At 42.5% G+C, this 21,690-nt stretch overlaps 1 protein-coding gene across 1 annotated transcript in view; it reads right to left on the bottom strand.

Moving 5' to 3' along the window:
• The window catches only part of DCHS2 (dachsous cadherin-related 2), a 173,585-nt gene extending 169,591 nt beyond the window's left edge, over positions 1 to 3,994 (bottom strand). Inside the window, 1 exon segment of the mRNA XM_058193811.1 lies at positions 1,783 to 3,994. Within this exon segment, the coding sequence (XP_058049794.1) occupies positions 1,783 to 3,693 (1,911 nt within the window). The 5' untranslated portion in view covers positions 3,694 to 3,994.
• Positions 3,995 to 21,690: the final 17,696 nt, after the last annotated feature.

Below are 21,690 nucleotides of genomic sequence, written 5' to 3'. Positions count from 1 at the left end.
ACGGCCTAGAGGCAAGTCTCATACAGGGAGGGCAGTGGGGGGGCCGAAAACAACCCTCCATCCCCCTCACAACTAAAAACAAGTCCAGGGGGCGGGTGAGATACCGTAATTCATCCAGTACAGGAAGAGTTATTCCGGTGCGACCAAACAGAAGAACAGCCGCGGCCTCATCTATCAGCAGTAAACGATGAGCCGCGGCCTCACCTCACGCCCGGAGTAATGGCCGCCGGCCGCCGCTCGCCCTCACCCTCCCGGCCCCATTCTCAGCAGCCGTGAGTCCGAGAAGGCCCGCAGACCTCTCCCACAGCTGCTGAGAAGATGGTAAAGTGGGCCGGGGGGGTGCAAGCAGCTCGACTAGCCACCTGGGCGCTGCCATCCCACGAAGAACATCCCGTCGGCGGCTCCGATCTTCTAGTAAGCCGCCATCTTGCGCATGCGCAGAGCCAGTTAACATATATACCACTTCACATATATACCACTTCACGGTGCTTTACAGCATTCACTGAGCAGTTTACAGGATCAGCATATTGCCCCCAATAATTTGGCTCCTCATTTTACCGACTTCAGAAGGTTGGAAGGCTGAGTCAACCTTAGGCTTGTCAAGATTAAACTCCTGGCAATGGGCAAAGTTAGCCTCCAATACTGCATTCTGACCACAAGGGCTCTTTATATGAAGCTGCTACATGAGATCATTTAACATTTCACAGTTTGGTATCATTTAAACCAGGGGTCTCCAACCTTGGTCCCTTTAAGACTTGTGGACTTCAACTCCCAGAGTTCCTCAGCCAGCTTTGCTTTGCTGGCTGAGGGACTCTGGGAGTTGAAGTCCACAAGTCTTAAAGGGACCAAGGTTGGAGACCCCTGGTTTAAATTGTGGAAAAAATGTTCTGCCCACTAAACTTCCTTGCTCTGAATCAGACAGAAAATGTCACAGCTGTGCAGGCTCAAAGCCTGCATGTCCAAAACATCTAGGAAACCTATGAAAGACTAAATAAATATTGGAAAAAGTACCTGCAATCCACACAAGTATAATTAAACAAACTCCATTCTAACCTAGGATACCAACAAGTCAGAGGTGGGTTTCAGCAGGTTCTGACCAGCCCTGGAGAACCAGTAGCGAAAATTTGGAGTAGTTCGGAGAACCGGTAATAAAAAGTCTGACTGGCCCCGCCCTCATCTATTCTCTGCCTCCCAAGTCCCAGCTGATCGGGAGGAAATGGGATTTTGCAGTAACCTTCCCCTGGATTGGGGAGGGAATGGAGATTTTACAGTATCCTTTCCACGCCACACCCACCAAGCCACACCCACCAAGCCACACCCACAGACCAGTAGTAAAAAATTTGGAAACCCACCCCTGTGACAAACATGTCTTAACAAATCAAAGAGAAGAAACTTTTCTAACCAGTGACAGCCAATCTACTGAGGCAAGGATAAGACACCTGGATTAGTTTAGCACCTGCATTTTGATAAAAAGTTCTGCTGTTTTTAATGGTGAAGGGATTGTTTTAAACCAGGGGTCTCCAACCCTGGCAACTTTAAGCCTGGCAGACTTCAACTCCCAGAATTAGTTGAAGTCCGCCAAGCTTAAAGTTGCCAAGGTTGAGGACCCGAGTTTTAAACCAATAAAGGAGAATATTTGAAAACATCCGCTTGCTTTAGCTGGCAAAATTCACCGATTTTTACCGCTCCTCCAACCTAGAAAGCACGAGCTCGTTTGGGGGGGGGTGTCACTCCTTGTGATCTACCTACAAGAGGTTGCTCCTCCTCACCCGTTCAGTTTACCTGCAAGAGGCAGTAGCCGACCTCGGCGTGCTCAGCCAGGCTCACGTTGTAGACTCGGCGCTTGAAGACGGGTTCGTTGTCGTTGGCATCCGCGACGGCGACGCTCACCAGGCACGAGGCGGAGAGGGGCGGCGCGCCCAAATCCCGGGCCAGCGCCCACAGCTGCACCAGGGCTTCCCGCTCGCGATCCAAGGCGGCTCGGAGGCTCAGGACACCGCTGAGCGGGTCAAGGTGGAAAAGCGCGCCGTGAGGCTGAGAGGGCGCCAAGGCGTAGCGCACCTGGCTGTTGCGAGAGCCCGGCTCGTCGGCATCCGAAGCGCTGAGGCGCAAAACCACCGCGCCGGGCGAGGCGGCTTCGGAGACGGTGGCCCGGTAACGAGGCTGCGCGAAGGCGGGAGCTTGGTCGTTTCGGTCGGCCACGCGGAGGGCCAGCACGTGGCGGGAGGAGAGCGGCGGAACGCCGGCATCGACGGCCGTCAAGCGGAGCTCGTAAACCTGCCGGGTCTCCCGGTCTAAGGGACCTTCCACGCACAGGAAATAGACGCCGCCGCCGCCAGAGCGCCTCAGCGAAAAGGCGCCTTCGCCGCCTTCCAGGCTGAGCACCACGCCGCCGCCGCCGCCGCCGCTTCCCGGCTCCTCGTCGGGGTCGGAGACCGACACGCGGGCCACGTAATCCCCCGACCGCGCCCCTTCGGAGATTCCGGCGCCGGCTTCGGTGAGGTAGAGCAACCGGATGACCGGCGGGTTGTCGTTCACGTCGAGGACTTCCACGGAGACCCAGGCGGTGGCCGTTTCGGGCTGGGCGCCGCCGTCGCGAGCTTCCACGGCCAAGCGGTGGCTTGCACGCCGCTCGCGATCCAGCGGCCGGCGCAAACGTAGCAACCCGCTGCGCTCGCCCACCTCGAAGTAAGCCGCCGCGGAGGAGTCTCCCTGGCGGCGGCTGAGAGCGTAACGCACCTCCCCGTTGACGCCCAGATCCGGGTCGGTGGCGAAAACCCGACAGACGGATGTTCCCGCGGGCGCGTCTTCCCGGAGGCGGGCCCGGTACTCGCGTTGGGCGAAAACAGGAGCGTTGTCGTTTTCATCCAGCACTTGGATCTCCACCCGGAGGCGTCCGCTCCGCCGAGGGCTGCCGCCGTCCCAAGCCTCGACCAGCAACCGATGGGTAGCCGCCTGCTCCCGGTCCAGCCGTCTCAGCAAGAGCAGATCCAGCGGGTCCGAGGGAGCTCCGTAGCGCACTTGGAAAAATGGCTCTTCCTCCTCCCCGGAGCCGTCCGGGTCCCACGGCAGCAAGGAGTAGCCCCAGATGCTGAAGCTTCCCTCGTCGGGATCGCGCGCAGCGGGCAAGCGGAAAGCGCTGCCGGCCGGGCTGAGCTCGGAGACGCTGAGATGCGCCAGATCCCGAGGGAAGCGGGGAGCGTGGTCGTTCACGTCGCGGACGGCGATAGCCACCCGCACGATCGCCCCTCTCGGCGTGGCCGCCGCGAAGCTGTAGCGCGCCGTCCGCTCGCGGTCCAGGGGCCTGGCGGTGAGGATGATGCCGGTGTCTGTGTGGACGTGGAAATCCGCCAGCAGGGCGGACTCCCCGCTGCCTTCCGATAAGAGAAACCCGCCGGGCTGGGCTTCCCCGGGGGGCAACCCTGCGCTAATGTCCCCGACCAGAGTTTCAGCTGGCAGCTCTTCGTCCACTCCCAAGCTGAGGTTATACACCTGAGCTGAACATTCCCCCGCGATGCACAGGCAGAGCCACAGTGGGATCGGCCATCTCCCGGCGATCCAAGGCTTAAGTACCGGTCGCCCGCTTCGCTTCCTCCATCTCTTCAAGGCGAGAGACCGGAGCTCCATGCTCGCCTCGATCTCTTTGCCTCGGCCACGGAGCGACGAAGCTGGTGCGTTAATCGCTCTGCCCATAGAAGCTCAGCCAAGTCAGAGTGACCGGCGCTTCTCCTTAATCCTTCTTTTCCTCTTCCACACTCTCAGCCCTCCTCGTAGCCTAGATTGAGTGCATTCGGACTGCTTTCACCCATGAAACTTTGGCTAAGAGGCAGCGGTGCCAGGCGCCTGCCGGCAAGACACCTCTCTTCTCGATGTGACTGCTTGTTTCTGATGCTGCTGCAGCACCTCTGAGATGCTAGCACACCCCTACTACCTCATGTGACGATGGGGGGAAGGGGGGCAAGTGGGAAGCATATGGGACTTAGCCCAAATTAACCAGCCTTGCTGGGTATGAACTACCCAGCTAATTTTGAAACAAGATTAAAATTTTATTTTAATTCATTTTTAATTCCTCTTGGCCTCCCACCTTTCAAAGGAAGTTATACAGCACAACTTGCTAAAGCAGGGGTCTCCAAATTTGGCAACTTTAAGCCTGGAGGATTTAAACTCCCAGAATTCTGGGAGTTGAAGTCCGCCAGGCTTAAAGTTGCCAAGCTTGGAGACCCCTGTGCTAACGCATACTTTCTCTAACATTAACAATTAGGGCCTGCAATTTATATGTTCAGGGTTCTAATCTCTGTCATCTCTTTCCTTTTCATCACTTTAAACTATTTTAAAGCCAACCCTCAGTAGTCCTTGCTGAGTTAACTTTGAGATCCTCTCCTTCTCATTTTAGTAGGTCTTTCTGTTTCTCTCCTTTTTTTTTTAACTTTATCTTGGCAAAACTTGGAAGTCTCCAAAACTATGGTTTTGAGTGATATGTAAAAAGCTAAATGAGGAACTAGAACTAACAGTATGAATATCATAATTAGAAAGAATGATGAGCAGGGGATGTATATATGTTTTATAGAAAGCTGCGATAACCTGTACATGTTTCATATGTATCCAGTACTTGCTAAATAGGTAATTCACAGCAACAATAAACATTTTATAATGCTTTCAGGACTTAAGTGTTTTGTTTGTTTTATCTGATTTTACTCTTATAACAAGTACTCCTATAACAAATAAGAATTATTACATCTTCTACTTTAGACTGGAGTCTTACATAAGATCACAGGAGTAGAAGCCTTGTGCCTTCCAATATATAGCTCAAACTCTTAGTCCTATAATACTATTATTATTTTGTTTTGACTCCTGCCGAACTTGCAGGTTTTTGGCAACATTTTTACCTACTCTTATAGGACATTAATAATAATTAATTAATAAGAAAGTTGGCAGTTCAGCAGTTCGAATCCCTAGCGCCGCATGATGGAGTGAGCTCCCGTTACTTGTCCCAGGTTCTGCCAACCTAGCAGTTCAAAAGCACGTAAAAAATGCAAGTAGAAAAATAGGGACCACTTTGGTGGGAAGATAACAGCGATCCATGCGCCTTCAGTGTTTAGTCATGCTGGCTACATGACCATGGAGACACCTTCGGACAGCACTGGCTCTTCAGCTTAGAAATGGAGATGAGCACCGCCCCCTAGAACCAGAAACAAGTAGCACGCATGTGCGGGGGAACCTTTACCTTTACCTTATTGCTGAATTTAAACAAGTCTACTCTCCTTTGTAGACAACTTTCATCATCGTATCTTTCATATCAGCTTTCTCTCAACAGTTAAGTTCAATATTCTGCCAAATGTAGTGGATGTAATAGAGGAATAGTGGGGAAGTCTTTAAACAAACCATAATAGTATGTTAAGTTAAATCCCCTAGTTTTGTTTTGCTGTGCTGTCTTTTTAAAAGCAGAATTTTAAATGACTTGCACTTTAAATATCCTTCCCTAATTCTATTATCAGGTCAGAACCTAAAGATTATATACCTTATCACAGCAGAACTACATCTGATTTCGCAGAGTAGCTTTCTGGGGTTTGGGAAATACACTTTTTCTATACTTGTCTAGAACAATCAGGGATTAAAACTGGAACGGATATGCCTATGACGTACTAAGCAAGATTTCTCCCTAACTTGACTCAGTATGAATAATGATTTTCTTAAAAGCACTATTTTCTAAATACAGCTTCGTTTGAGTATATATATTGAGTATATATATATGCTTATACCTCCTTATATTTACTCATATATGTGTTTATATACTATATAATCTTTTGTATGATACCTACATATATTGTTGTGACAAAATAAAATAAATAAAAAAATAAAATGAGTGTTTTAAGCAAAGCATAAGGCAAAAGTTATAGATATTAGTATGTTTCCGTTCCAGAACTAAACTCTTAAACCACATGTAATGTTCAGTGCTTCGGTTTTGATTCCAGAAAGATCTTCAAAGCGTTTGGGATTTATTTGTAATACTTCAAATTAGCTCCGCTTTCTGCTTGGGTCATGCAAATAGGGAACGCAACATGAAATCAGAATTGGGGATGGTGATAACTCTTATTATACACATCTTCAATTTAATGGAAATCATGTTGCTAACAATTGTTGGGTAAAAAGAAAAAGCAATTGCACTCCAATAGAACAACAAAAAGCAGTGGTTTTTTTTTAAAGTTTTTCTTTTTTAATCTGTTGTCTTAACTAGTGAGAGGATAGTTGAAGAAGGGTGAAAGGAAGGGAGTTTAGAATTGAGATATTCTTCACAGAAAGACCATGCTTCTCTCTCTCTCTCCCTCTCTCTCCCTCCCTCTCTCTCCCTCCCTCTCTCTCTCTCTCTCTCTCTCTCTCTCTCTCTCCCTCCCTCCCATACACACACACACTCCCCTCTTCTGATACTGGAGGTAGATTGTGGTTAGATTTAGAATTTTGCAGGTCAGTCATTTGAATCCAGCTCCAAAGCAATTTATGGTACAAGTAGCTGTTTTTTAAATCTACAGGAAAATGTGCACTCCAGTAGCAATTAGAACCATTTGGATCTTTTAAAGAAAATCGAATTTGCATATATCATACCATCATAATCCCATGAATATTATTTGAGGATGAGTCACTATGTCCAGACTAGGTTTCTTAAAAACAGCTGCAGATGATAAGTGCTCCATCTTAGAGTGAACACAGCAAATGATGTGACGTTGATTTTAGATTGAAGGTGTACAGATTCTTCACATGTCCGAGTGTCACATTTCACTTTTGAATAGTTTGCCAGGGAATATAGTCCAAAAGAAAAAAAAAATTAAAAAGAAAGGAAAACAGAAAAGAAAAGGAAAGGAAAAGAAAGGAAAAAAGAAAAGAAAGGAAAGGAAAAGGTGGAACTAATTTTAAGATCTTTTGAAATGATATTATATGCAATAAATACTATTCCCATATATTTAACCACTTCTTCCCAGATCACATTTGTTGGAGTGATGTTGGTCTTTGATACCATGCTGTGTACTTTGGTATTTGCCAAATTTGTTATAAACTTCGTTATAAACTTTTATTAAAAGCCTGAAAACACCAGTCTTCTATGTTTTGTACCCATCAGAGATAGCTCTCAGTTTCCCATCAGTTTTCATGATAGAATTGTCTTAAATAACCTTTCCAGCAAGCTATTATCACATATAACTGCCCCAGTGCAAAAGCTCTCTGGACAAAGCTAATATAAACAGGTAGCACTTTCTTGGGTTAGAGCTGGAGTGCAATATTCACATCTTCCAGTTTAAACAGTATATCAGCTGTCCACCAGCTAAACAAAATGTATTATGAATGGGGTAGTGTTCCAAGTTCTCTATCCTCATGCAACTTCAAAAGTAGCAACAGCAACAATTTGAAATGGTGATATGTACAGAAAGTGGCTCTTTGCTGTACATATTACCACCATTTCAAGTACTGATAGCTTGATCCCTGTGATAGTACTTCATCTGCTACATTAGCACATCAAAGACTGGTGACTGAGAGCGTATCGTGAGACCTTGGGCACATGCATCTGATGAAAGCTTTTGTTGTGGTCTGCCAACAGCCTGTAGAGCTGGCAACAGATTCGGACAGCAATGAGGCTGAGGAAGAACATGGGCCAATCCGGGAGGCTGGGGAAGGCCTGGATGAGGGCTCTGGGTCAGAGGCAGAGATGGGGCCAGGGCCATCTGGGAGTGATGTGCGGACTCTGGAGCCTCCAGAGGCTGACAGTAGTGAGGCAGAGGAATAGGAGGAGCCTGTTCCTAATGCATGCATGAGAAGAGCTGCCAGCAGCTCAAGCAAAGAGGACGACTCGGGAGTAGGGCCAAGAGATGATTGGCCCCTCCCATAAGGCTTAAAAGACCAGCCACGGCGTTTGGGCTCTTTGTCGGAAAATGTTGATAGATTTGCTCCTTGTCTTGCTGCATTTATTTCTTGTCAGCAGCATCTGCTTCTGAACTTTTGCCAAGAAAAGCCTTTGGCAGTTTGCCTAATTAGACCAAGGTTGGTGATAAGACTGAATAATTGTGTTATGAAGAATTTGCTTTGATTTAGTTTGGACGAAGCTGAGAATGAGTTAATTCTCAGCTGTTCTAATAAAGTCTGTTTGTTTTTGAACTGGTTGCATCTACTACTACCTACTTGGGCCTGGGTCACAACAGCTTTGGTAGAAACTCCTGATCAGATGTTGCTACTGAACTATTATCTTTAATATGGCAGAAATTATCATAACATTCCCTTAATCTATAAATGGTAAAGTTACTCAAATTAAAAAATGAAAAAGATTGATCTGAGGAAACTTGTTATTTACAAATCCAGCCAACTTAAGAATTCCCTGCATTGTTTTCAAAATGTTCATTGATGTTTTATGATTTGTCCTAGAATAGAATTTTTTTTTATTGGCAAAGTGTGATTGGACACACAAGGAATTTGTCTTGGTGCATATGCTCTTAGTGTACATAAAAGAAAAAATTCATCAAGAATTCTAAGGTACAACCCTTAATGATAGTCATATGGTACAAATAAGCAATCGGGAAACAATATCAATATAAACCGTAAGGATACAAGAAACAAAGTTGCAATCCTACAGCCATAAGTGGAAGGAGATGGTTGGTGGGAATGAGGAGAAGATTAATAGTAGTGCAGATTTAGTAAATAGTTTGACAGTACTGAGGAAATTATTTGTTTAGCAGAATAATGGCATTCGGGAAGAAACTGTTCTTGTGTCTAGTTGTTCTGGTGTGCAGTGCTCTATAGCGTCATTTTGAGGGTAGAAGTCGAAACAGTTTATGTCCAGGATGTGAGGGGTCTGTAAATATTTTCACAGCCCTCTTTTAACTCGTGCAGTATACAGGTCCTCAATGGAAGGCAGGTTGGTTTTTTCCTGCAGTTCTAATTATCCTCTGAAGTCTGTTTCTGTCTTGTTGGGTTGCAGAACCAAACCAGACAGTTATAGAGGTGCAGATGACAGACTCAATAATTCCTCTGTAGAACTGGATCATAGAAACTTCCTATGTATCGCTCTTAAACTGGTTGGCCTGTAGTTCTGTTTTTGAAGAAAAGAATAAGATTGACATCCTCCAATCTTCTGGGACTTTATTTTTTTTTTTGTTTTGTTTTGTTTACATTTATACCCCGCCCTTCTCCGAAGACTCAGGGCGGCTTACAGTGTATAAGGCAATAGTCTCATTCTATTTGTATATTTTTACAAAGTCAACTTATTGTTGACTTTGGGTCCTCATTTTACCTACCTTATAAAGGATGGAAGGCTGAGTCAACCTTGGGCCGGGCTTGAACCTGCAATAATTGCAGGCTTCTGTGTTCTTAATAACAGGCTATTACCAGCCTGAGCTATCCGGCCCTATCTTATATCCAGAAGATATGAGTTCAATTATATGAAGTTCCTTCAGTACTTTATGACGACCCTTTATATTTGAACTCATTCAAGATCAGTAAGTATTCCATGTCTTGATTTGGATTCTTGCTCTTTCAATTGACTTTTGAAATATATGCCTTTTCAGAGATTAGTAACAAAAAATATGATTTTAGTAGCTCTAACTTTTCTTTATTATCTATTATCTTTTTACATTGAGCAGCTGATAAACTCTTTTTTATTTCTTTTTATTTTAAAAGTTTTTGCAAAAAAGTCCTTTTTTTCTTTTTGACATCCTTTGTTCATTTTGAACTACAGCCTTTCCACAGTTGCAATGTATCCATAGATACACGTAGTCCTCAATTTACAATCACAACCGAGCCCAAAATTTGTTGCTAAATGAAACAGTTGTTCAATGAGTTTGGCCCCATTTTACAAACTTTCTTGCCACAGTTGTTAAGTGAATCACTGCAGTCATTAAGTTAGTAACATGGTTGTTAAGTGACTCTCGCTTCCCCATTAACTTTGTCAGGTTGCAGAAGGTGATCGCATGACCCTGGGACATGGCAACCATCATAAATGAATCAGTTGCCAAGTGTCTGAATTTTGATCACCTGGCCATGGAGATGCTGCAACAGTCGTAAGTGTGAAAAATGGTCATAAGTCACTTTTTTCAGTCTGTTATAACTTCGAACAATCACTAAAAACTGTTGTAAGTTGAACACTACCTGTATTTTTCTATTGTAACCTTCCACACCCTATGCCCGTGATGGTGAACCTATGGCATGCGTGTCACAGGTGGCGTGCAGAGCCATCTCTCCAGGCACGTGAGCTGTCACCCCAACTCAGTTCCACCACATATGTGCATGTGCCTCCCGCTGGACAGTTGGTTTTCAGGTCTCTGCCGCGGATGCATGGGGGCAGGGCACAGCATGCGCGGGGGGTGGGGAGAAGCGCGGGGGGTCATGTGCACATGCATGGATGGGCTGGGCATGTACGGAGGGGTCCTGCATGCATTGCATTATAAGTGCAGGGAGGCCTACTAGGCTCAAAACGGGGCACAGGGGAATGCAGCATGGCCCTCCAGCGGCACATTTTTGCTCCCAGGAGGCTTCAGGGAGGTCTATTAGACCCAAAACGGAGTGCAAGGGAGTGGGGGGAGGGTCACATATGTATGTGCAGCGGGCTGGGAGAGCACGGGAAGTCACACATGCATGTACAGGGGGGTCAGCGCTGGGGGGCTGCACGTGCTTTCGGGAAGGGACAACAAAAAGGTTAGCTTTCACTGCCCTATATGTATCCAAGACTTAGACTTAACTTTATGTCATTTTGAATGTACACTAATCAGCATACATTAAAATATATACTAAATAAACATGACAAAATAAATACAAAATATATGAGGGTATATATTATATGACACAGAGAAACAACAAGTCTAGTTTGGATGTATACATGTACATGGCAAGAAAAATGAATTTTGTGAGTGTATTAGACAGTTGGCGTAAGGAACAAAGCTGTTACAGAATCTGGTAGTTCTGCTACAAACACTCTGAAACCGCCTCCCAGAGGAGAGCAACAGAAACAGACCGTAAAGTATGTGTGTGGAGTCCCTAACAATGCTTTGAGCTCTAAGCACATAGCGCTTATAAGCAGTATCCTGAATAATGGGAAGAAAGCTTCCTATAATTCACTGTCCTAACCACTCTCTGTTTTGTTGTTGTTAGTTGCAAAGTCGTGTCCGACCCATCATGTATGGACCTTCTATCTGAGGCCACCAAACCAAACAGAGATGCAGTTTGTTAAAACACTCTCAATCGTGCCTCTGTTAAAAAAGAAAAAAAAAGGTGGCCAGGACAGAAGGAGAAAGATGTGCTCTCTTCATCCAACGCAGGAAATACAGGTATTAGTTTGCACACTTCACTTAGGATGACGTGTGGAGACACCAGTTCAGATTGTTAATTACCTGCACCCCCAGATACTTAATACTGTTGACTACTTCTACAGCTGCATCCGTGATACTGAGTGGAGTATGACCATGCTGGCTCTTTCTAAAATCTACGATGATCTCCTTTGTTTTATTAACATTTAGAACCAGGTTACTTCTATTGCACCAGTCCATCAGAGCCTTGACCTCTTCCCTATAAGCATCTTCTTCTCATCCTGGATAAGACCCAACGCTGCTGTGTCATCCACATACTTCACAATATGATTTATAGCAGATTTGAGACACAGCAGTCAAAGGTCATCAAGGTGAACAGTAGTAGATTCAAGACACAGCCCTGTGGGGAACCTGTACTCGAGATGGAGTTGGAAACTTTTCTTCCAACTGGCACAAACTGGGGCCTGTCAATAAGGAAATCCAGTATCCAATTACATAAAAGGACTCTTAAAACTCAATAGAACCAGTTTGTTCAACAAATTCTGAGGAAGGTCGTGTTGAACACCAAACTGAAATCAACAAACAGAATTCGCACATGAGTATTTTCCTTCTCCAGGTATGCTAAACTAAGATGAAGCCCACAGGAAAGTGCATCATCTATAGAGTGGTTCTTCCAATAGGCAAATTGTAATGAGTCAAATGTAGGGGGAAGGCATGAACCCATATAGTCCTTTACCAGTCTCTCAAAACACTTCATCATAATGGAAGTGAGTGCAACTGGACGGTAATCATTAAGGCATGTGATGGTAGGGTTTTTTTCCCCCTTATGGGATTGTCTTACTTTTACTAAAGTTTGTGAACAGTCACTTCAGCTTTTTGACTGCCTTCCATTTTTTTCCTCATAGGAATTGATTGCAATTGTACTTTTTATTTTATTTTATTTTATTTATTTATTTATTTATTTATTTATTTATTTATTTATTTATTTATTTATTTATTTATTTATTTATTTATTTATTTTGTCACAACAATATATGTAAGTATCATACAGAAAGGTTATATAGTATATAAACATATATATGAGTAAATATTAGGAGGTATAAGCATATATATATATAGGAAGAAGAAAAGAAAAACAATAGGACAGGAACGGTAGGCACGTTTGTGCGCTTATGCACGCCCCTTATGGTCCTCTTAGGGGTTGACATTAAGTTTAAATCTATTGGTTGCTCTTGTATTATTGTAATTAAAGCTGAAGTAGTCTTTAACAGGAAGGACATTACAATAGATGATTCTATGAGTTAAACTTAGGTCTTGTCGAAGGCGATGGAGTTCCAAGTTTTCTAAGCCTAGGATTTCAAGTCTAGTGGGATAAGGTATTTTGTTGTTTAGAGAGGAATGGAGAACTCTTCTTGCAAAATATTTCTGGACACATTCAATTGTATTGATGTCAGAGATATGGTGAGGGTTCCAAACAGGTGAGCTGTATTCTAGAATTGGTCTAGCAAATGTTTTATATGCTCTGGTACAGGTATACCTCTACTTATGGCAGTTCGAAGTTTCAGCATATCCACCAAAGCTACTTATGACTCAGTCCTGAAGTTATGGCCAATGCAGTGCCCCCACAGTTGTTCAATTTACAACTGATTGCTTCAGCACACACACACACAGCCTATTCCCCCCACATGCCTTTCACTTGCCCACCATGTCCCAGCAGGCCTTAGTCTTCGTCAATGCAGTCTGCACAGCACTGTGAAAAGCTATGGGGCCCCACAGGGCTGTCGGAACTCGATGGGGAAGACGATGGCTTTCAGGGACCTACTGGGAATGGGAAAAGGCCTGCAAGGAGTTGTTGGGTGAGGAAAGAACTGCAGGGACCTGGGGGCAGAGGGAATGCTAGCAAGACCCAGAGAGAAAGGGAGGGGACCCAAAGGGCAGGAAGCAGACCATGGGGTGTTTTAGGGGGGTGAGAAGACCGTGGCCCTGGTCCTGTATGAGGCCTCCAAAGGCTTCTCCCATCTTTGAGGCATCATGTGCTCTGATTAACAACTCACTCACCAGTGGTGGGGTACTACCGGTTCGTCCTGGTTCGGGCAAACTGGTAGCAGCAGCGGGAGACTCCACCCACCTGCCCCGGACATTATCAAATACAATCTGCGCATGCACAAAAGGGGCACCCTTGTGAGTGAACCAAAGGTAAGTGAAACCCACCCCTGCCACACACCTTCGTTTAACAGCTGCATCCTAGAGAGCAGGGGGTGGTAGTTGTTAAACAAGGCCGTCTCATTGAGCCTGCCCATTACGGTCATATAATAAGGACTACTAGTATCTTTTTTTAGGGACTGCCACACAATTTGATCAGCTGCATTCTTGGAAATCCAAGATATATGTTTGACAATATTCAGCTTTAATTTCACTTAATATTAAGAATTTCAAAATTACATGGTTGCATTTTCTCACAGTTTCCATTACATTCACTTCGTCTGCCAAATTTTATTGATTAGGATCAGATCACGAAGAAACGATCTTGTACTTTCCCTTTCCCTTTCCCTTTTCCCCATTCTAATTTGAAAAGTGTGCAATTTGCTTGTCAGAAGTAACTCCTTTTAGATAATCAGTAGTACTCACCAATGATAGTGTCATACCATACTTTGTCATGTATGAGAATTTGGCACTCTCCACTTAATGTGTTGGAAAATACATTTTCATTATGTGGATTGTATTATATTAGCTAGGGAAACGTGTTTAGTGACATAACCCAGGTCTTCCAAGTTCTCTGCCTTTTGAAAAAGTTCTTGGAAAATCAGCAAAAGAAAGATGGAAACAAAGTTTTAAATTACAACTACCTTTGTTGTGGTGCTGTCTTAGTTGCCTATTCTTGGATCACATAAATCTCAGTTTTGACCAAAAAGTATAAAAGAATGTAAAGAGCATTAAGATAATAGGGCAAATGTTTTCTTTTTTAAAAAAAAAATATGAAAAGTGCCTGCAAATCTGTAGTTGATTAAAAATAACTTTTTTTCCCTTTCTCTTTCAAAGCTTAGTAGATTCAGAGAACAAATACTCCATCACATTAACTTATTTTCAGGAAATTGGAACTATTACTTGCTTTTAAAATGGCTTTTAGCTCATTCCCCAAGTCTTAAAATAATGCTGAATGTGTTGCCAATTTAAGACAAATCTCAGCTCCAATCTGCTTCATGGTTTACATAAAAGCCAACTATGGTCATGCCAAAACTTTGGTTATTTAGCATTTTGTTCAGGATCTATCACAACCATATATTGGATATGAAAAGAAGAAAGGTAAAAGCCGTGCAATTATCATTCCATATTGAGCCAAATACCAGTAGATAGCCAGTTTAGCATAAAACTTTCAAGCGTCCAAGTCAGAAGTATTTACCATCAACATTTGCATTAAAATAAGTATTCAAACTACTTTGAAGTTGATTGAGCTTTAATGACAGGCATTCCTTTTTAATTGCAGGTATATTCTGCAAGCAGAGGTTTCATAGCAGAAGCTAATGGAATTTGCTTTGATTGGAGATGCTGGCTCATTCTTACTTGGAAGAATTCTGGCATGTATAATGCGATTAGCTTTCAAAGAAATATGTTTAGGATCAAGATGCTTATTTGTTTTTCTAATGCAAAGGAAACTTTGTGTGCTTGCTAAAGATGTTATTGTATGCAAATATACTTGCATTTCATTGTTATCTTTGATTAAACTTGGAGGCAAAAATAATTCTTATTCCAGATACACAAAATGAGCTACACTTCCCTGAGTGACCAAATAGTTCTTCAAAATTACAAATCCCAGAACTCTGAGAATTGAAGTCCAAAAGTCTTAAAGTTGCCAAGGTTGGAGACCCCTGCTCTAAAACAATCATTGGAAGAGTCCTCTCAGGACAAGGACCCAAAGAAATATAACAACACAAACATACAACATTGCCAATTTCAGGGTCCCTTTAATTGAACAATGCCGTATTTTGCAACAGAAGAAGTGTGCTTTCTCTGATGCTACTCTCTGGAATGATAGATTTTTGGTTTTCACCTTATGAAGTTCCAGAAATTAAAAAAAACTTGCCTGCTTCCCAGGCCTTAGGGGGCTACGTATTCAATGATTTTGTTAGTTTGCATCCTACCTTTGTCATTTTTACAAATAGCTCAAGCTGGAGAACGTATCTGATAGTTTCCCCCTCCCCCCCAAAAATTTCTGTGAAGTGGATTGGGCTGAGTGTGAGTGATTGGTCTAAAGCAGGGGTGGTATTTACTTACTTTCACTATCGGTTCGCAAATGTGAGCATGCACGTTTTCTTCGCTAGCATGCGCCACCTCCGCGCATGCACAGGACCTTCTGATCATGCACAAAGCGTAAAAAATGGGACATGATTATGTCTGGGCAGGTGGGCGGAGCGTCCTGCCGCTGCCGCTACTGGTTTGCCCACACCGGATAGAAGCAGCTGAATACCACCACTGGTCCAAAGTTACCCAACTGGCTTTCACAGCTGAAGTGAGACTTGAACTCACCATCTCCCTCTTTCTAGCCTGGTGCCTTAAACACTAGACCAAATTAACACATTAAAACATAAAACATACAAATATTGAATTCGGGCACAAAGCAGTTAAAACCAAGATAGAAATAATAAAGTTAAAAATTATATAGAATTTAATTGTTCAAAGGCATCAGATTTTCTCTTTATTTTTTTGTTTGTTTTTTAATTGTGTGCCATGTGGAGTCACTGGAATCGGTCACATCTAAATTTAAATTCTCATCCCCATCTCAATAGCATCATATATAAACTATTCGTCTTTTATGTATCTGTTCATATTTAAACTCAGTTTAATTCAAGAAGACATAACTTCCAAAGAAACATAAATGCAAACTTATGCAATCATAGTCTTGACTGTTTATTTTTTCCACATGTTAGACTCAGTGAAACCCTGCTCAACAGCCTTCCTACAAAACCTTGGAAAAAAAAATGGTTTTTTCTCAGGACAGAAAGCTAGCTGTGACCTCTAAAGCATAAGTCTAGTCATTATGTCATATCTAATGAGACAATTTCGTTTTTGCCATAACCTAGACCAGCGAGTTCCGAAAGAGCGTGTGCGTGCACACCCATAATGCAATGCGTGTGTGACCCCTCCGCGCATGCACAGGACCTTCTGACCATGCGCAAAGCATAAAAAATGGGACATGATTATGTCTGGGCAGGTGGGCGGAGCGTCCTGCCGCTGCTGCTACTGGTTTGCCCACACCGGATAGAAGCAGCTGAATACCACCACTGGTCCAAAGTTACCCAACTGGCTTTCACAGCTGAAGTGAGACTTGAACTCACCATCTCCCTCTTTCTAGCCTGGTGCCTTAAACACTAGACCAAATTAACACATTAAAACATAAAACATACAAATATTGAATTCGGGCACAAAGCAGTTAAAACCAAGATAGAAATAATAAAGTTAAAAATTATATAGAATTTAATTGTTCAAAGGCATCAGATTTTCTCTTTATTTTTTTGTTTGTTTTTTAATTGTGTGCCATGTGGAGTCACTGGAGTCGGTCACATCTAAATTTAAATTCTCATCCCCATCTCAATAGCATCATATATAAACTATTCGTCTTTTATGTATCTGTTCATATTTAAACTCAGTTTAATTCAAGAAGACATAACTTCCAAAGAAACATAAATGCAAACTTATGCAATCATAGTCTTGACTGTTTATTTTTTCCACATGTTAGACTCAGTGAAACCCTGCTCAACAGCCTTCCTACAAAACCTTGGGAAAAAAAATTGGTTTTTTTCTCAGGACAGAAAGCTAGCTGTGACCTCTAAAGCATAAGTCTAGTCATTATGTCATATCTAATGAGACAATTTCGTTTTTGCCATAACCTAGACCAGCGAGTTCCGAAAGAGCGTGCGCGTGCACACCCATAATGCAATGCCTGTGTGACCCCTCCCCCGCGCATGTACATGCCTGTGTGCCCCGCTCCCCATGCATGGACGTGTATCTCCCGTATGCAGTCTGCCCCCCGCACATGTGTGGCAGATATCCGAAAACCAGCTGCTCATGCATGGTGGAGCTGAGCCGGACCGACAGCTCATGATCCCACAGAGAGGGCTCAGCTTGCCACCTGTGCCATCACGGACCTAGATATATTCTAACAACTAGCAAAAACCGAATTTTGAAAGAAATATCTTCCCTCGTGTTGCAAATAACTAAACGAAAAGGAGTCTTTATTTTCAAATGCCTGAACTTATTAAACAGCTGAATTATAATTGTGTTTTCCCCTGTAAAAGAACATTGGAAAAATATGCTGTTCCATATAAAGACCATATAAAACTGTTTCAGTACAAGAGTCATGAACAGAACCACAGAGCGCCTACTAGGCTGACAATTTAAAACTGATCAGAAATGTATGTTTGCAGCTCAGAAACAAATGTTACTCTAAAGTAACCACTTCGGAAAGAAGCGGGTAGCATTCCTAATACACTTCATCTCAGGGTTACTTTTGCCTTCAGCATCAGACACCATCACAGCTTAAAGTATTAGAAATGATTTGTGCATGGGATCATATACAGGGGTGAAATCTACTTACCTTCCCTACTGGTTTGGAAGTGCGCATGTGCATCATGTGCAAGTTAGGACCCTCTGCGCATGCACAAAGCCTTATGTGCATGCGCAGAGGGTTGAAACCAGGAAGTAATGACGTCCGGGTGGGCGGAGCCTCGCGCTGCCGCCACTACCGGTTCTCCAAACCACACGCCGCCACCACTACCAGTTCGGCTGAACCAGTCCGAACCGGTAGCATTTCACCCCTGATCATGTAGACTGCAAGACTATAAAGAATCTCCATGCGGATCAGAATCAGATGTCGGGCAAACCATTCCTATTTCAATAAGCCATTAGTAATCCTTACTATATTATCAGTTTATGTGTATATGAATTAATTTATGTACCATAAGGTTATGGTGGGACCAAAAGCTATCTCCATGCCATGGAAATGTGAATGCTCCGTTGGATATCGGTCATCTCCCTTCCTGACCACTTCACAAACGGCACCATTCGACAACTTTTTGGTGCGGCACCAGTTATAGAGAAGATGAGAGAAGGCTGGCTCCTCTAGTATGGACATGCCCTGAGAGCAGCACCTTCCACCGTTGCCAAGACTGCCTACCAACTAGAAATTAATGGCCAGCAATCTTGCGGGCGCCCAAAACAGAGATGGCAAGACACCATCAACAGAGATATGCAAGTTGCAGGCCTGCGCCCTGGAGACGCAGCTGACCGTGCAAAGTGACGCTCAATGACCTGAAAAGTGGAGCCTGCACTTGCTGGAATATGCTAGGAAGAATAATAATAATGTGGTGGAATCAGCAGTTGAAGGGGAGGGGCCCCTACAATGGAAAGTAGAGATATATGGGGGAGGGAGGGAAATTCTTGCTATCTATCTATCTATCTATCTATCTATCTATCTATCTATCTATCTATCTACCTATCTAGTTTGTGTGTGTGTGTGTGTGTGTGTGTGTAGGTCTTGGCATATTCGGGTCTTTTCCCGTGTAAGGTTGAGAGTATCTTGGTGACGTTTCGACGAGGTCTCACTTTTCATCTTCAGGCTGGTGCTTTCGGCTTTGTGCTTCGCACAGCACGAAGCCGAAAGCACCAGCCTGAAGATGAGTGAGACCTCATCGAAACGTCGCCAAGATACTCTCAACCTTACACGGGAAGGGCCATCCACAAGTGGTTCTAGTTGCTTGTGCTTGACAAATGTAGAGATAAATATTTTTTCTGACCCAAGTACTACTCTTGACATTTATGTTCATGTTTAATTTTTTAACTTACTTAATTTCCTTGCTCTTTGGAGTGACTACCCCGCTCCCCGCCAGACACACAACAGGACCCAACTTGCCCGTATGAAAGTCCTTAAGTCCTTTGTCCAGGCATTTAGTGTCAGTTGAATGGAACTCAAATTTGTTTTGCAGTATATTTGATTGCTATTTTACATTTTTATCTATATATTGTTTTAAAAAAAGGATCTAACTGGTGTGTTCGTTCATCTTTTGTTCTCCATATGTGTCTAGATGTACATTTGTTCCTGAAATATGGTGATTTGGGTTTGAGGATAGTTTACAAAATAACACTATCAAAGAACAGGGGTCTATACACAATACTAATTAGTTAAAAGAATTAGGACTATAACTGTACGTCAACTATAAATAGAACATACTCCACATGATAAGGCTCCTTTGAGTTGGCTAGTGGACTAAGAAAATCTCATCTGCATTCTGTTCATGTAATGCTTACCTAGTTTTACCCAACTTAATTTTAATGTTTTAAATTCTTGTTCTTATAGCATAAGCCACCCAGAGTCACTCAATAGCAAATGAGTGGCCTATAAATTTAATAAATAAACGAGCAGCATAAGTTTTCCACACAGAATGGACTATTCAGAGAAACAGCCTTTTATTTTGCAGAACTAAGAGATCTAATATTTGAAACATAAGCAGAAGCAATATTGAGCATCATTTTGTCTAATGTGAATATTCCCAAAATTTCAATACACTATGTGATTGCCCAAATAATGTTAATTATTTGGAGTGAGTTCTCAATAAGAACAAAATACTACTCTAATTAAAAAATTATTGTCGGAAATTGCAAACATGACCAATATTTAGGATTTAATAAAAATACATTGTGTCCATTCTTTCACAAATAGCAGCAACTTTATTCTACATTTATATTGCATGCTAGCATACATACAAAAACTTATTCTATTTTAATTTCCTTAAAAATAAAACCAATGCAATTAAATTACAAGAGCTTACATTTCTATTTATCTACACTTTGGAAGCAAAAACAACCAGATGACAAAAATGGGTATTTCTACAAATTCGGAATAGACCATTCCATTGGATATGAAAACACTGTTTGAATTCTAATCACACTCTGAGGTATGCTAACATGAATCATACAAGTTTGTACACCCCTGATTTAGAGCAAGATTTTTTGTCCACCTCAGTATAGACTGACTGAGTGCATCTCAATATTGTAAATATAGGATATTTTCCATCCATGTGGTTCCATGATTATCATCCAGAAATGATATCTAAAAGTAATTTAGTCGTAACGTTATTTTCTATGATCACCATTTTACTTACACCTGCAAATCAACATTTATAGTAGTTCTGGTATTTCTTAAGATAAAGATGAGTATCCTCATATCAATTGAAGTAATCATTGTACAGCTTATATCCAGTTGCTAGTTTTCTCTGGATTGTTTTAGTATCTTGGGAAAATCTATTAGCAATTAACCAATGATTTCTAAAACCTCTTCAACAAAGGTTATGTAAAATCCAAGTAGGCTGGAGTATGAAACCCTTTCAGTGATTTTTTAGCTTACCCTTTTGGAAGCTATCTTTAGGGTTGTTGTTTTTTTGTGTGTGTGTGTGGGATACTCTATATACCTGCCCATTTAACCATCCTAAGTATAGCTCCTGGAGAATAAGATAGTACTTAAGAGGCTGTTTAGAATTTGGCCTGAGTAGCTGTTCCCTGGAGCTCCTGGAAGATTACGTTCAAAGGATCACACTGAAAGCTCCCATTGATATAGAACAGGAGTCTGCAAACTTGGCTCTTTTAAGACTTGTGGACTTCAACTCCCAGAGTTCCTCAGTTAAAGTCCACAAGTCTTAAAAGAGCCAAGTTTGCAGATCCCTGATATAGAATAAAGATCTGGGCATCGTTCCTGAGATTAGCTCCAGCTCATTGGTCTGACACACAATTAAAAAAAAAAACATGGTTACTTTATGAAACATTAGAATATACTGGTTTACTTGACAAAGCTTCAGAGCATCCTGGCCAAGTAGCAAATGTTATGAAGTCTTTCCGAACAGAATATCCCTGTTTTCAGTTAAAATGTTAATATCAGGTACTCAACGTATTAAGCAATTGTTTGAATGTGACCCAAGGAATCAAACGTAAGGGAAATAGCTTTTAACATTCTTCTGCAAATATATGGACCAAAAAGCAAGTTTCTCTTGGAGATCTTTCTCAAATTGCAATTACACAAGTGAAACATTTAGTTATTTTCTCCTAGAATTCTCTAGTATGAGGAATGAAATAGTCATTAGCACTAGGTCACATAACTTCTGACATGCTTAACTAAATATTAATGCAATGCAGTAATTTCATTTGACAGAGACTTGCACCATAAATTCCTAAGTAGTTCTACCTGGTATTAAGTATATTTGATTATCTTGGTATAAATATAAGTAACGGATCACAGCTTCACAATGACTCCAACCTGGGGAAAAGTGATAACTATTCCAATTTTTTAAGGTACTTAAAAATGTATCGTTACAGACTTGCAACATACATGATCTCTGTAACAAAAGCTTTCTACAACAATTGCATATTT

Source organism: Ahaetulla prasina, chromosome 8 (genome assembly GCF_028640845.1).
Source record: "Ahaetulla prasina isolate Xishuangbanna chromosome 8, ASM2864084v1, whole genome shotgun sequence".
Classification (NCBI taxonomy): Eukaryota; Metazoa; Chordata; class Lepidosauria; order Squamata; family Colubridae; genus Ahaetulla; species Ahaetulla prasina.
This window is presented reverse-complemented; position numbering and strand designations above follow the sequence as displayed.